The 14,996-nt window shown below is 57.3% G+C and overlaps 1 protein-coding gene across 9 annotated transcripts in view; it reads left to right on the forward strand.

Moving 5' to 3' along the window:
• The window catches only part of APBA2 (amyloid beta precursor protein binding family A member 2), a 130,252-nt gene extending 115,827 nt beyond the window's left edge, over nucleotides 1-14,425 (forward strand). For all 9 annotated transcript variants that reach the window (XM_042235158.2, XM_042235160.2, XM_042235163.2 and 6 more), the window contains 6 exons: nucleotides 2,964-3,149; nucleotides 6,960-7,139; nucleotides 7,942-8,154; nucleotides 9,419-9,538; nucleotides 10,681-10,821; nucleotides 13,324-14,425. In XM_042235158.2, the coding sequence (XP_042091092.1) occupies nucleotides 2,964-3,149; nucleotides 6,960-7,139; nucleotides 7,942-8,154; nucleotides 9,419-9,538; nucleotides 10,681-10,821; nucleotides 13,324-13,395 (912 nt within the window). In that variant the 3' untranslated portion in view covers nucleotides 13,396-14,425. The remainder of the gene's footprint in view (nucleotides 1-2,963; nucleotides 3,150-6,959; nucleotides 7,140-7,941; nucleotides 8,155-9,418; nucleotides 9,539-10,680; nucleotides 10,822-13,323) is intronic.
• The last annotated feature ends 571 nt before the right edge of the window (nucleotides 14,426-14,996 follow it).

Below are 14,996 nucleotides of genomic sequence, written 5' to 3' on the forward strand. Positions count from 1 at the left end.
GCAGGCTACAGTCCACGGGGTCTCAAAGAGTCAGACAACTGTAGAGACTTAGCAGCAGCTAGATTTGTCATAGCTTTCCTCCCAAGGAGCAAGTGTCTTATTGTGGTGCTGGAGAAGACTTGAGAGTCCGTTCTTTGGACTGCAAGGAGATCAAACCAGTCAATACTAAAGGTAATCAACCCTGAATATTCATTGGAAGGACTGAAGCTGAAGCTCCAATCCTTTGGCCACCTGGTAAGAGCCAACTCATTGGAAAAGCTCCTGATGCTGGGAAAGATTGAGGGCAGGAGGAGAAGGGGACAACAGAGGATGAGATGTTTAGATAGCATCACTGACTCGATGGACATGAGTTTGAGCAAACTTTGGGAGATTGTGAAGGACAGAGGAGCCTGGCACGCTGCAGTCCATGGGGTTCCAGAGTCAGACATGACTTAGCAACTAAACAACAACAGGGAGCTACCTGAGCGGGTCAGGTGTAGGACACTTCACCGCTTTGGACTTTGTTTCCTGATGTTTCGTGGGCAAATGTTCTGGGCTAGCTCCTCCTTCTGGCCCCATCCCTCATGCACCCACCTGTCAGGGTCCTCACCACCACCACAGGGTCCATAAGTTGATAAGAGGCCTCCCAGGATTCGGCGTATGGTTGCACTCAAGCCTGAAATTCACTGAGCACCAGGGCACAGAGCAGAGTCAGCAAAGAGGAGGATGCCTGGGGCTGAGCCTGGGGAAACCCTGAGTCCTTCTCAGTGGGGTCACTCAGGATGAGCTGAACATTTTGGCCACAAGCTCTGACCGCACAAGTCAAGTGTGGGTTGTCGGGAAGCTAGAGAGCATCAGCTCCCAGGGTCCTTTGTGGGGGCTGGTCACATGGCCATCTGTCCTGCCTGCCACCCACCAAAGTCTCAGACTCCGGACAGCAGTGGGGTTCAGGCTGGAGCTCACTGGACCAGATGCCTCAGGCGTGCTGAGCCTCTCTTACCACATTGGGTGGGGTACCCTCCTGAAGTCCAGGTTTCCAGATGAGCTGAGGGCCACCTGTGGGCAGGCCTTTCTGCAGATGGTGTCAGTCCATCTTTGCACCACCTCCTCTAGCTGATGCTCCTGCAGGGTACTGCAGCCCCGGGGACTGGGAATTGGGCCCATCCCTGAGAACTTGAGGGCTGGACACGTTTCCAAGCATCTCGGAGCCCCATTGACTCTCAGAGGAGAGCTTGGTGTGGGGCCCTAGGGAGGACAGATGGGGAGGCTCAGAACTCCCTTTCCTCCCTCCTCTCTTCCCTCCTGCTGGGTCTTTGGTGTCTGAACGGGGTTCTGGGACGGGTCATCAGCTCCCGAGAGTGGACTGGTCAGAAGTCGCCATTTCCTTTGCCTGCTTGCTCAAGGTCAGGCCTTCATCCACATGGCTCCCCATCCTGGTGGCCACAGCATCATGGCCCTGCTCTATACAGCCACTGCCAGACCCCCATTGGCCAGGCCCAGGCCCTGGGTAAGGGGCAGGCCCATGCCGTGGTTTTGAGTGTCTGTCTTTGCTGGATGTTTGTCCCACTGTGCTCTTCCCGAGGCCCCATTTTCTCCATGTCAGTCCTCGAGTTCTCTTCTAGTGTTCTGGCCACATCACAGCCACCGTGGGCCTCCTGGCATCTGCTCCTCCCATGGGCGAGGGGCTCTGTCCAGAGGGCATTGGAGCTTTGTCCCTTCTGTCCTCCAGCTCACCCCACACTGTTCTCTGCCCACACACTCTGCAGAGGGCTGACTGGGACACCTGTGGTCACACTCCTGCCCCAGGGACCGGGCAGGAGCCTCTAGAGGTGGCTGTTGACATGCACTCAGAGTTGTGGGGGGAGCACATTTCTGACACCTAGGGGTTGATTCAGATGTTTCTGAAAGTGGCCAGAAATCGAGATATGGCGAGAACCACCCCCACCTGTCCCCTTGCAGCGTCCCTTCCTGGAAGGGGGCTCCTATGGTTTTAACCTACTCCCTACAGCCTTAACCAGAAATTATAGTGGCGCCAGGGAGGCAGGAATGCCAAGTGCCTTCTATGAGGAAGTCAGAGGCCATGGAGGCTACAGAAGGACCCTGTTTTCTTTTATGGAAAGAGGACAAAGGCATAAAAGACCAGCTGGTTAGATTCTCAGGGCTTCTGTGTGCAGCCTTGCTGGGACATGGAGATTCCTGCCAGGCAGCAAAGGCCATCAAGAGTGATGCACCCTCCAGGGCCCTGAGGAGAGTTGAAGGGCTGCAGAGACCTGTCCAGCAGTGTCAGGCGGGCTGCCTTGGGGTCCCCGCCTGGCCTGGGCTGCTCAGCTCCATGGGAGAGACTGCCCCTGGACAACACTGGCTCCGAAGCCTTCCTCCCCAGCTCAGCAGGAAGTCTAGGCTGGGCACCCACCTCTCAAGGAGGGGACCCTTCAACAGACAGACAGAGACAGCTTCTGGCTAGGTGGGGACAGGCCTCAGCTGCTGCTCTTCCCCCGAACAGGACCCCCACCCACATCTTGCCCCCATGAGCATCATTTTGGAAGCTGTGAGGCTAAGGTGAAGGCAGATCACCTTGACTGTAAAGAATCACCACCCTAAAGTGCTCTGTCCATGGGCTGTCCACTGGTGTCTGGTGGGGGGGCAGGGATGTTTCTGATTGCCTTACAGTGCCCAGGACACCCCATAATACAGGATGGTCCAGCCCCAAATGTCAGGGATGCCACTGGTGTCTAGTGGGGTGGGCAGGGATGTTGCTGAAGACCCGACAAGGCCCAGGACACCCCAAAATATAGGATGGTCCAGCCCCAAATGTCAGGAGTGTGGAGGCTGAGAACCCCCAACTTGGGTGTTTCTAGGTCTCGATCCCTGTAACCCGGGCCCTCCTTCCTTCTCTTGGCAGGAGACCATGATGGGACCCCCGACCTCGGGTGTTTCTAGGGCTCATTCCCCATAATGCAAACCCTCTCCCCTTCTCCCGGCAGGAGACCATGATGGACCACGCCCTGCGCACCATCTCCTACATCGCAGACATTGGGAACATCGTGGTGCTGATGGCCAGACGCCGCATGCCGCGCTCTGCCTCCCAGGACTGTATCGAGACCACCCCTGGGGCCCAGGAGGGGAAGAAGCAGTATAAGATGATCTGCCATGTGTTCGAGTCCGAGGACGTGAGTAAACGTGCAGGTGTGATGTTCCCTCCCAGCGGCCTGGGCCCCACAGGCTCCGAAGTGTCCCAGGAAACCTTGTATCTGGTGCGGATCCTGTGCACCATCACGACACTCCCAGCAGAAGCAGTGATTTTTGTAACACTCTTGGAATTTGCAGAGACCATGGACACAGCTCTGTTTCGCTTTGTGAAATGAGTTGTTGAGGAGTTTGTAAGCAGAACCCTAGTTAAATAGGCTGAGGAGCTTTCTGACTAGGTCCTTTAGCAAAATCTTGTTCTTCCCAAATACAGTAGCCCCAACTCACTTTTCTGTTGAGGATCACACTTCTGCATGGGGAGGGTTGCTAATGGGAAGGCATCTCTGCTTTTGCTCATAGCTGTTTCAGGCCATAAGAAGCTGGAAAATCCAGTGGGACCCTTGCACAACATGGGCTTGAACATGGGGTCTCATTTAACCATGGGCCTTTGTAGCTGTAGATGCTGCAGCATTGTACGAGCTGTTTTGGTTGAACCCTTGGATCCCAAACTGTGGACACAGGGAAATTGTGGATATAGAGGGCTGATTATAAATTGTTTTTCAGTTGCTCAGTCACGTCTGACTCTTTGTGACCCCGTGGACTGCAGCACACCAGGCTTCCCTGTCCTCCACTATCTTGTGGAGTTTGCTCAAACTCATGTTTACTGAGTCGATAATGCCATCCAACCATTGCATTCTGTCATCCCCTTCTCCTCCTGCCTTCAATCTTTACCAGCATCAGGGTCTTTCCCAATTAGTCAGCTCTTTGCCTCAGGTGGCCAAAGTATTGGAGCTTCAGCTTCAGTCCTTCCAATGAATATTAAAGGTTGATTTCCTGTAGGATTGACTGGTTGGGTACAGAGAGCTGACTAGAAGTTAGACATGGATTTTTTTAAGACTGTTCAGAGGGTCAGTGCCTGTAACCCTTGTTTTGTTCAGGGGTCAACTCTAATTCTGATGTTTAAAATACTACAGAGTCACTACAGACCATGACCCTGCTGACTCCTGGGCTGGGCGGGATGAGAGTGTCTTTCTGAGCCTACAAGAGAGAGAAAGGGACAGAGAAAGGGAGCAGGAGAGCAGGAGGTGAGAGTGGTCTCTTGGGCGCCCTGGGCAGATCTGACTCAGGACCATCCCAGAGGCAGTGCTGAGCTGTTCTTGTGGCTGTTGCCAGGGTACGATTTTAATAAATTTTGAGAAGGGGCATTCTCAGTCACCAAGGGACTTGAGGGTGTGTTTAGAACCTGGAGCAGTGGAGTAGGGTCCTGGTGTTTTCAGGTTTGAGCAGGGTGGGTTGGGGCAGTGATGTTTCTGCTCAGTAGATGAAGTCAAGTGTGAGTGCTTTGAAGCAATGATGTTGATAGGAGAGGAAGTTTACATACAGATGTACTAGCACACACTTGTGTTCCTTTCACCTTACACAGATGTCTGTGGACTCCTGAATGGGCACGTTTGTGTGGCTCATGGCTTGAGGCATCTCAGAGACTCGGCATGGGGGGTTTTGATGGGTCCTGGAGAAGGGCCATGGTTGATGGGGGGTGAGGCAGGACGCAGGTGAGTGGGGTGAACAGCCTGCCTGTGCCGGGAGCAGAAAGTGTCTGAGCTGCCTGCCATGTCCTGGTGCTGCTGCGGTCTTGGTTTCTCACTGGGAGAGGAGGCTGAGAGGAAGGGCAGGAGGGTGTGGGGCTCCAAGTGGCTCTTGAATGTGTGTGGGAAAGATGGACTGGGAGGGGCATGAGAGGATAGAGCAGCCCCTTGGAGAGTCGGGCCCTGACGATGGCCCCACCAGGTGGGCTGCCAGGGTGAGTGAAGTATCCAAGGGTCCCGTGCAAGCAGAAGGGGGAAATGGAACATGGCTGCTAGGACTCTGGCAGCCCCCTCAGAGTCTCTGTTTCCCTTCTGTTAAGTGGAAACCAGCACAGATGGGCCGCAGAGGTGAGAGTGCTGGGGGCAGGGCAGCTTCCCTCCACCTTCACCCACCTGCCAGAGGCCCCTCTGAGTGCCAGCCTCCATTGCCCCCCGGGGAGGCCCACAACACCTGCCCACCTTCTGGGCTCACGGCCCTGGCTGTGACCTGGGGGACGGGACAAGGGAGGGCCCTTAGGACTCAGGGGGAGGGCTGCCAGGACGAGCGCAGACAGGGGATGGGAGACTGAAGCCAGCAGCTGGTGGGAAGATGCTGAGGTTCTCGGAGTGAGCCCCACGGATCCCGGGCGTGTACCACCTCATTCCCCAGAAGCTCCCCAGGTGGTGGGGGCCGACCAGGTAAAGCTCAAAGGGCAGGCTCAGGGTAGTGGGCGAGGGGAGCACAAAATGATGCTCAACCCCTTCCTAGTCAGGGGACCCCAGTCAGAGGCCTGGGGGGTGGTCGGTGTCAGCAAACCTGAGACCCCAGCAGATCAGGGCACGTCTGGGTCTCCAGGGCACCCTCCCCCTCCTCCCAGGGACCAGCCTCCTCCTGGAGGCCAGGATCCTCTGCTTGGCCTGAGGCTCTGCACGCGCCTGGGCCAGTGGCGCCACCTGGTGGCTCCAAGGCTCCACACCTGAGCACACTCTGTCCTCTCTCTGAGCGGAGCGGCCAAACTGCCAGGACGCTGCTCTAAGGGTGAGCAGGGCTGGGTCCTGTTGAGTGGACTTGGGCTTCCCTCCTGCAGACCATTCAGGGCCCAGTTTGGAAAGACCGTGCGGTCTAGCATCAGAGGGCTCCGAGCTCTGGCTCTGTTACCTGGCCCAGCCCGGGTTTTCACAGACTTATTTGTTTACAGCCTGAGAATTGTGCAGCATGTAGAGCAAGAATGGGACTTGGGCCAGACCCTCAATTCCACGTGTTTTGGGTCATGTTGACCTGAGGTTTTGCCGAGGGTCGCACTGCTCTCCCTTGGCTACCCAGCTCTTTGGGTCTTTACTCTCGCCTCTCAAGGCCCTTCATCTGCACACCAGCAGGTGGCGTGTCAGCCCGTGCAGTGCTGCTCAGTGTCCAGACCTCTGCAGGGTGAGGGGTCCCACCCAGTCCGTAGAAATGGTCCCGTCGATGTAGAAAGAAGTGTGGGGACTTCCCTGGTGGCTCAGTGGTTAAGACTCCTCGCTTCCAATGCAAGGGGCATGGGTTTGATCCCTGAGCGGGGAATTAAGATCCTACATGCTGTGTGACATGGCCAAAATATATATATATATACATATATGTGTGTGTGTGTATATATATATATATATATATATATATATATATATTAGAAAAAGAGAAGTAGAAAGAAGTGAGTTGCTCTGTGCCTTGCCCTGTGCCCTGTCCCCAAGGGCCCAGGCTTCTCATTGGCCTCACTTTGGCACATCCACACCCCCACAAGACTGACTGGCACACATCCTGCCCCCACTCCTGCCCTGATGGACTGGGTCCTGCTGCTGTGGAGAAATAAATACTGGGTGGATGACTGACAGCCTCTGTGATGCTTGCTGACAGGACGCACCTCCAGGCTGCATTTGGAATAAGATGAGTGGAAAGAAAATACAACACAGTCACCAGGGAAAGCAACAGAATTATGGTCATTAGCAAATAATTCATAATCTCCTCAGACTTTTTGGACATAGGCTTTGTCTTAGGATGTCTGAGGTTTAGGGCAGCTTGGGTAGGGGCAGGCAGGGTGCCCGGCAGCACAAGGGCTCCCCCCATGGAGACCCAGGCCACGTTTTTCTACAGCTCCTTGGAGCCCAGCCAGGGTCCCCCTCCCAACCCCATCCAGGCCTGTGTGCCTGCCTGTCTCCAGTGGCTGACCCTCTTCTGTCCCCTCCCCTCTCCTGCAGGCCCAGCTCATCGCCCAGTCCATCGGCCAAGCCTTCAGCGTGGCCTACCAGGAGTTCCTGCGGGCCAACGGCATCAACCCCGAGGACCTGAGCCAGAAGGAGTACAGTGACATCATCAACACCCAGGAGATGTACAACGACGACCTCATCCACTTCTCCAATTCGGAGAACTGCAAGGAGGTGGGTGACCGGGGACAGGAAGGGGCTCTTGGGCAGGGGCCCAGGGCGAGCCTTCCTGGTGTGTGGCCAGTGTCCCTCTGGCTGCCGCCTTTGCAGCGAGTACTTGTGTGTGAAGAGTGTGGTGCTGTTAGAGCAGAGGAGCTGCCGATAGTCCGTCTTAATGACTCTGAACTTGTGCCCTTTACTGCTGCTCTTAGCCAGGGGCTCAGCCCCTGGTGTTGTTTCTGGAAGGCATGTGGGAGTGGGCTAGGAAGCCTCCCGTAGTGGGGCCTTGGCAGGCTCCCATGGGCTTGCTCAGGGCTCTCTAGAAAGTTCTCCTGAGACAGAGGAGCGAATCCCGGGGTGGCCTGTACCCTGCCTGCTTGTGAATGGGTGAACAATCCTGGCTTGTTGCTGAGTGAATGAGTGCTTGACAGGCAGCTCTCTGAGAGTGATCCGAGAGGCGGAGAGAAAATGAAGGATTCTCCTAGATGAGTTTGGAGGCCTGGCAGGGTTTGCATCTGGATTCTGAGAATGTGCCCCTAGCCTCTGTGGGTCTGGGAAGGTGAGGAGAGCTTGGACACTGGAGCCAAGCTTGGGGCTGGGGGTGGTCTGTGCTCTGGGTTCACAGGATGGTGGGATAGGCCCTGAGAGGGCTTGGGAGCTGGAGCTGGGAGAGGCCAGGGGGATGGCTGGTGGGCCAGGATTTGTGGCCTTGGTTTGGAGGGCCCGGGTGGGGCTGGTCCTTCTGTGGGTGCTGGGCAGAGGCCTACCCTAGCCCTGTCTCAAGCAGGGCCCTCTTACTCTGCCGATTCCCTTGCAGCTGCAGCTGGAGAAGCACAAGGGTGAAATCCTGGGCGTGGTGGTGGTGGAATCGGGCTGGGGCTCCATCCTGCCCACTGTGATCCTGGCCAACATGATGAATGGAGGCCCGGCCGCCCGCTCGGGGAAGCTGAGCATCGGTGATCAGATCATGTCCATCAATGGCACCAGCCTGGTGGGGCTGCCACTCGCCACCTGCCAGGGCATCATCAAGGTGGGCATGGGGCCCCTCACTTTACCCTTGATGCTTTGTAATCCCCACTGACCCTCAGGGAGGCTGAGCCCAGAGAGACCCACCCAGCGACTTTGAACCCAAAACTGCACCACGTCCCTGACAAATCAAAGAGGGACTTGCCCCCCACCCCCACAGTGGGGATCTTGAGGGAGGTGCTGTCCACTCTCACTTAGTTGGCTCCTGAACCACAGTGATCCCAGGAAAGGCCTGAGGACCTATAGCTGGACTAGGCTGTCCTGGTTTGCCTGGGACTTTTCACTGACAGTCACACCTCCTGGGCACCTGAGGAGGTGGGTCCCCAGCCTGGATCTGAGCTGGAGTGTTGCTCTCCCCATCTGACAGGAGGACCTGCAGGTGTCTCATCAAATGATACACTGTGGTCTCAGGGCTGGAGGATGGATCCCCATCCCACTGTCACTCACAGATGAAGTTCTATGAGCTGGCTTCTGGACCTGGGGACCCAGTGGGTATCATGCAGCTAGAGAGAGAGACATATAAGAGGCCTCCAGCAGAGGTGCTGAGGCTGGGCTGGCCAGGAAGCTCCTGGGCAACTTTCTCACCTGGGCTGTGATGGAAGCTTGTGTGTATGTGTGTATACATGTGTGTGCATGCATGTGCATGGGGGAGGAGCTCCCTGCAGCCATGCTCAGGCCAGGCCCTTCCCCCTCCCTCCACTGAGTCCCAGGACTGTGGCTGCAGCTTTCACTGCTCCCTGGGGCCTGAGGTGGCCCTTGGCTTGAACTGGCCTGTCTCGGTGCAGACACGAGCCTCCCACTGGCAGATTTCCTTGTCCTGCCCCCAGTACGAGGGTCCTTCTCTGGAGGACACTTTGTTTTCTGGATGGGGCCCTCATTGTCTTTGCAAAAAGGAAATTTCCTGCATGCAGCCTAGTGAGGGCCCGTCTCGTGACCCCTGAGGGTGACCAGGTACCAGCTTCTTGGCTGTGCACAGGGATGCTCAGAGCCTGGCCTCTGGCCCTGGGGGCAGCTTATACTTGCCCAGGTCAAAGGGCACACCAGAGCACAGGGAGCCCCGACACACACTGCCGCCTGGGATGGCTGGCACCCCTGCATCGGGTCAGGGTGAGGCCTGCATCCACACACAAGGGGACCTGGGTGCCCAAAGGGACCTGCCTCTGTCCCTCTGTGCCTAGGGCTCTGCCTTGCAGCCAGCTCACCCCCAGCCCAGGTCCCAGAGCTTGTCTTTGTCCCAGCATCTCAGCCCCTCGTGTTCCTGCTCACAGGGTCTGAAGAACCAGACGCAGGTGAAGCTCAACATCGTCAGCTGCCCGCCAGTCACCACTGTCCTCATCAAGCGGCCAGACCTCAAATACCAGCTGGGTTTCAGTGTTCAGAACGGCATCGTGAGTCCGCTCGGCCCTCGGCAGCCTCCGCCATGCCCGTGGATGGCTGGTGCAGGGGGCGGGGGCAGCTGTCTGCTTGCCCCCAGACCCTCTGCCCCAGAACAGCTCCTGTCTGATGGAGCAGGTCCCGGCCAGCAGCCAGGCCAGGCAGGGTGGGTGGGCCAGCGTGTGGGTGGAATGGGTCCCTCCAGCCCCCTGGGGCACCCCATCCCGGTGGTGGTGTTCTCTGTAGACCCCTGCTTTGGAGTGGAGGCCAGAGCCCTCCTTCCTCTGCATTTGGGACCTGCACGCAGCCAATGGCAGCGTCAGAGTCAGGTGTGCGAAAGACACCTGCTCATTCCTGTGTTTATTCATTCACTCGCCCATTCAGAGCTTCGCTTGCAGTTCTGGCACTGTGCCAGCCGTGACCCCAGGCACTGGAGGCAGGACAGGCGGGCCTCCAGGAGTAGATGATGCTGGTTGAATGAATGTTGGTCTGGCTGAAACTGCCTGTTCCTCAGCCAGGACTCTTCCCTCCAGAGTCCCACCTTCTCTTTGATCTGTACCAGTTCTGTTTCCTGGGTGGTTCCTTCTGCACAGGTCCCAGTAGTCTGGGACTTCACCACAGAGGACAGAAGAGAGGAGGCTGGTCATTTCCACATTGCTTAGGCCAGCCCAGGAGGAGGTTGTGGGGTGCATGGTGTCATGTGAGGGGGATGTGTATGTCCCTTCCCTCCGGGAACACAACAGGAGAGCGTCCCAGAAACAGTACTGCCAAGGAGACAGTTTCCCCCGTCACTGCCTGGTGCAGGAGTGTGGGGAGGTACATTTGTTGGCCGGGGTAGCAGTGACTGTCTTCACTGGAAAGAGCAGAGTGGCTGCTGGAGAACCTTCCAGAACGGGCTTTACTTGTGTACCACTGCGATCCAGGAGCAGAGGCCCCAGGATGGAGAGGCAGTTCTCCCACAGCCATTTCCAAGCACATTCTAAATCATTAATCTCTCAGTTTGTGAGTCAGCAGAGCATTTGTAGGAGCATCTGTCCTGAGGGCTTCATCCTTCCGGTGGTTAATTCTCCTCACCTTTGGGGGCAGGAGGAGGCTGGCAGGCTGGGCAGGGACACTTAACTGACGGGACACCCCAACCCCACCCCGTGTCACTTAGATCTGCAGCCTCATGCGTGGGGGCATCGCGGAGCGGGGCGGTGTCCGCGTCGGCCACCGCATCATCGAGATCAATGGGCAGAGCGTGGTGGCCACCGCACACGAGAAGATTGTTCAGGCGCTGTCCAACTCGGTGGGAGAGGTGAGAGGTCACTGCCTGAAGCCAGACCTGGGCTCTTGGGACCCAAAGGTCTCTAGGACCTGACATCAAATTCCCAAGGGCATGTAGGTACACTGGGACCTCCGAGAGCCCCTCAGGGGCCAGTCAGCTGAGCTGGGCTGTATCTCCTGGGGGAGCCCATGGCAGGCGGGGTTCAGCGTCCTCTTCTTGCTCTGGTTAACTGTGCGGTAAACAGGATGGGTGGGCACTGGGTGGAAACTTGAAGGCTGGCCCTGCTGCACTGCCCCCTCCTACTCTGCTGGCTCCAGCCCTCCCTGCATTTTTCTGCTGCTCTCTGGCATAGACACGAGGCTGGTGTGAGGATGGGCACTGGGTGGGGGGTTCAAGGGGGAGCTCAGGAGGGAGCAGGGTGCCTCGAGGGAGATGTAGGTGCTGGGGGAGTGCCAGCCCAGTGTTGGCACAGAGGCCTCCCCAGTATGGGGTGGGGTATATGGCTGTGTGTAGCAGGCAGTCAGGGTGAAGAGGTGAGGGTCTCCCTGAGAGAAGCCTGGGTGATCACAGTACAGAAGGAGCAGACGAGACAGAGCAGAGAGGTGGGTGGCACGGGGACGGGTCTGAAGGCAGGTGCTGGGCAGGGAGTTTGGGTTTGATTCTGAGGGTGGTGGGGATCCCAGGGGCCATGTGTGGAGGGAGGGCTCTGGGGCAGTGTGGGAGCATGGCTTCCTTTTCACAGCCTGGGGGTAAGTGGGTGGGTGGGGTGCTCTATCCTGGAGGGGTCTTCAGATTGCATCAGTCAGGACACATTTCCTGGGGTCACGGGGACCTACTCAGGTTTTGTGAAAGTCCCAGGGCTGGGGGGAGGGGGCTTCCCTGGTAGCTGGTAAACAATCTAAACAATCAGACCAGGGTCTTCACGACGGCTTCCTGGGGTCAGACAGTAAAGAATCAGCCTGCAGTGCATTCTTCAGGCTTCCTTGGTGGCTCAGACAGTAAAGAATCAGCCTGCAGTGCAGAAGACGAGGGTTCAATCTCTGGGTCAGGAAGATCCCCTGGAGGAGAGCATGGCAACCCACTCCAGTATTCTTGCCTGGAGAATCCAATGGACAGAGGAGCCTGATGGGCTACAATCCATGAGGTTGTGAAGAGTCGAACATGACTGAGGGACTAGGCACACAAGGCTTGGGGTGGGGGGTAGTTACCCTTCCCAAGTAGGGGCATATGCTGAATCTTAGGAAGGAGGGGCCAGGTAGGCATTGCTGGCTGCCTTTTACAAATGGCTTCGGAAAAAGTAGAATCCAATTTTCCTAAGTAGATGCTTGGGGGCGGCCATCAGCCTTACGCTTCTCAGAGAATCAGTAGTGTGGGAGAGTGGGGGGTGGGGAGCAGGTGTGGGGGTAGGCAGCTGGAGAAATGCTTCTGCCTCTCCAGACCCAAGGTGATGGTTATCAGGGATGCTGGAACGCAGGCTGGGGTGGGAAGCCCTTCAGCCTGGGTGGACCTCGCGCTGGACTGGCTGGCTCTTGGAGTGACAGCGTCTGTCTGCGTTTCCCATCATTGCTGAACATGTTTGGGAAATGAGCTGCTGATCAGCTAGAGCTGGTGTTCTGCTGGGCCTTGAGGGTGGGTTTCTGATTGAGGAAATACAGAGAATGAACCTTCTGATGGGAAAAATCCTCACAGGCTGACAAAGGAGGGAACAGCTAATTGGATCACACAGATCTTAGTGCTGGGGGTGTCGGTGGGAGTCTGTGGTCAGAAAACCTATCAGCCAGGTTGGCCTGTCAGGGTCACTCAGACGAGGCCTGAGAGCTGCTTGCCAAACCTGGGGGTGGACTGCACCCCTGGCCCCTCTCCTGGAGATTGGCCAGCCCGGCCTCTAGAGCCACAGCCACCCACAGGGGCCTGAGTACAGCCGGGTCCAGGCTGGCTTGGGGAGCAGGATGCTCAGAGGAAGCAGGAGCAGAGCCCAGGGCCTTGATGAGAGGTAGGGTATGTATCCCGCACGGTGGGCCTCCCTGGGCAGTCATCTGTGTGTTGCAGGTAGCCCAGCCTCCTTGGTGCCAGCGACTGAGGCCAGGTTCCGCCCCCAGCACACGTGCTGTGTGTGTGAGCCTCTGGTTCTCCTGCTGAGGCCAAACTCGCCCCTTGCCATTTCTAAGAAGGTCTGGGCACCCGGGCCTGCCCTTCCCATGGGCAAAGTCCAGCTTTTCACCCAGCCGGTGTCAGGTGGAGGTGAAGGGAAGACCAGCCCTTGACCTCATGGAAAACCCTCTAAAGGCCCGGATGGGAGCTCAGATCACCATCTGCAGGGGCAGTAAATGCTTTCTGAGTCACCATCCGGGGTGGTGACCTCGGGCAGGTCATTCTTCCTTTCCTTGGATGCTGGCAATTTACACAGGACGTCCTCAGGGTGCTTGGGCACCACTGGCCTTGTGGTGCTTGTTTTTGGGGTGCGTGGAGGGGAGGGAGAGGTGGAGGCAGGGAGGGCCGGGTCAGCCCCTGACCTCTCTCTCTCATTGGCAGATCCACATGAAGACCATGCCTGCCGCCATGTTCAGACTGCTCACAGGCCAGGAGACCCCGCTGTACATCTAGGCTGCCTGCCTGCACCCTGATGAGCAGGAGCCAGACCCAGGACCTGACCCCTGACCCCACAGCGCACCCGAGGACACCAGCTCTGCTGAAGGGCATGCCCTCACCACCCACTTTTATTTTTTGGACTAAAAGGGGTATGTCTGAATTCAAGGAGGATCCCAGGAAGCAGTCTCTATAGAACAGTCCAGTGTTTAGCCACATCCCGAGTTTTCTCACCGCGATGGGCGAGGGCTTGTCTGTACTTCGTGTGGTGCGGAGCCAGTGTGCAGGGCGGACGTGGGGACCTCTGGCCATGGCTGTGCAGGGAGCCCCAGTGGGGAGAGCGAGCTCAGGGTGGGGGGCAGCAGCCGTGCCCCCACCCTCTGCAGGGGCTCAGGCTCCTGCAGGGAGGGTGCCCAACAGCCGAGCATGGGCGGCCAGCTCTCAGGATGTGACCAGTCACTGAAGCTGGGTGATCGTGTTTGTGAGAAAGGAGACGTCTCTGAGTTACATGAAGGGTGATGTCCACAACCTCAAGACTCCACACTTAGACAATATCACCGTTTTGACTCTTATCTGACAACAAGCCACTCTTCAGACAGTACCACACCTGCTGTCCATGCTCACCTGTCCACTGGTCCCTGGACGCCCCTGGGCAGCCTCCTGCCACTGTGGGCCAGCTGCCTTGTCACAGTCTCTGCATACACGCATCCACACGTGTGCTCTCGCCTTGGACACCAGACCCACACCGGACACCTGTGGTCCCTGGGGCCCCACGTCTGGTCTCTTCGCTGTTAGCAGCAGCGTTCCTTGCGTGTAGATCAAGTGCAGCGTAGTCTAGCCCCGCCTGCAGAGCTCAGTGATCACCGATGTTGTTCTGTCTGGAAGTCTCTTGGGCCCAGGCCTTGAAGAAAACACTGTGACTTAAGAAGCCTTACCATGCGGTAACTAAGCTCTAGGACCACTGGATGAGGGTGACCTGTGTGTTGCATGCCGCCGACCTTGGGAAGACTCGCTAATACCACTAATAAACCCGAGGTCATGATGGAAAGCTGTCCTGCGGCTGGTTTGTCGACAGGGACGCAGCCGCCTAGCTTCCCTTTGACTCTGCGCCTCTCTGTCCAGCTCTGGGAGGGGGTCTTCTCACTGGGTGTGAGGACTTTGGGCATGAATTGGTCAAGGGAGAGCAGGGATGGGGGGTTTGGGGCTTCTCCTGGCTTAGATTGGAATCGCCTCTGTAGAGGCATGTGCGCGGATAGAAAAGGAAGCTGGCCCACTTGCAGCACTGGCTCCTTGCCTGCGGCCGCTCTGCAACCCATCTAGCATAACAACAGGACTGACCATCACTGACTAACTTCGTGGTCATTGTCCTGTGGCATGGGGAGGTGGGGTGAGCCTGGGCTTTGGTCAGAAGCACTGGTCTGTGTCCAGCATGTTAGCCGGGGACACTGGACAAGCAGGGCCCCTTCTCTGGCTTGGATCCTGGCTCCATGCTGTGAGCTAGTAGCCAGGGCTGGACCACACTATGCAGTGAGAGCTGGAGGGCAAAGGCCTCAGCTCAGGGGTCCCAGAGGGCCGGCTCTGCAGCACCCCGGATGAGGTAGGTGAACAGGCTGCAGCAG

Source organism: Ovis aries, chromosome 18 (genome assembly GCF_016772045.2).
Source record: "Ovis aries strain OAR_USU_Benz2616 breed Rambouillet chromosome 18, ARS-UI_Ramb_v3.0, whole genome shotgun sequence".
Taxonomy (NCBI): domain Eukaryota; kingdom Metazoa; phylum Chordata; class Mammalia; order Artiodactyla; family Bovidae; genus Ovis; species Ovis aries.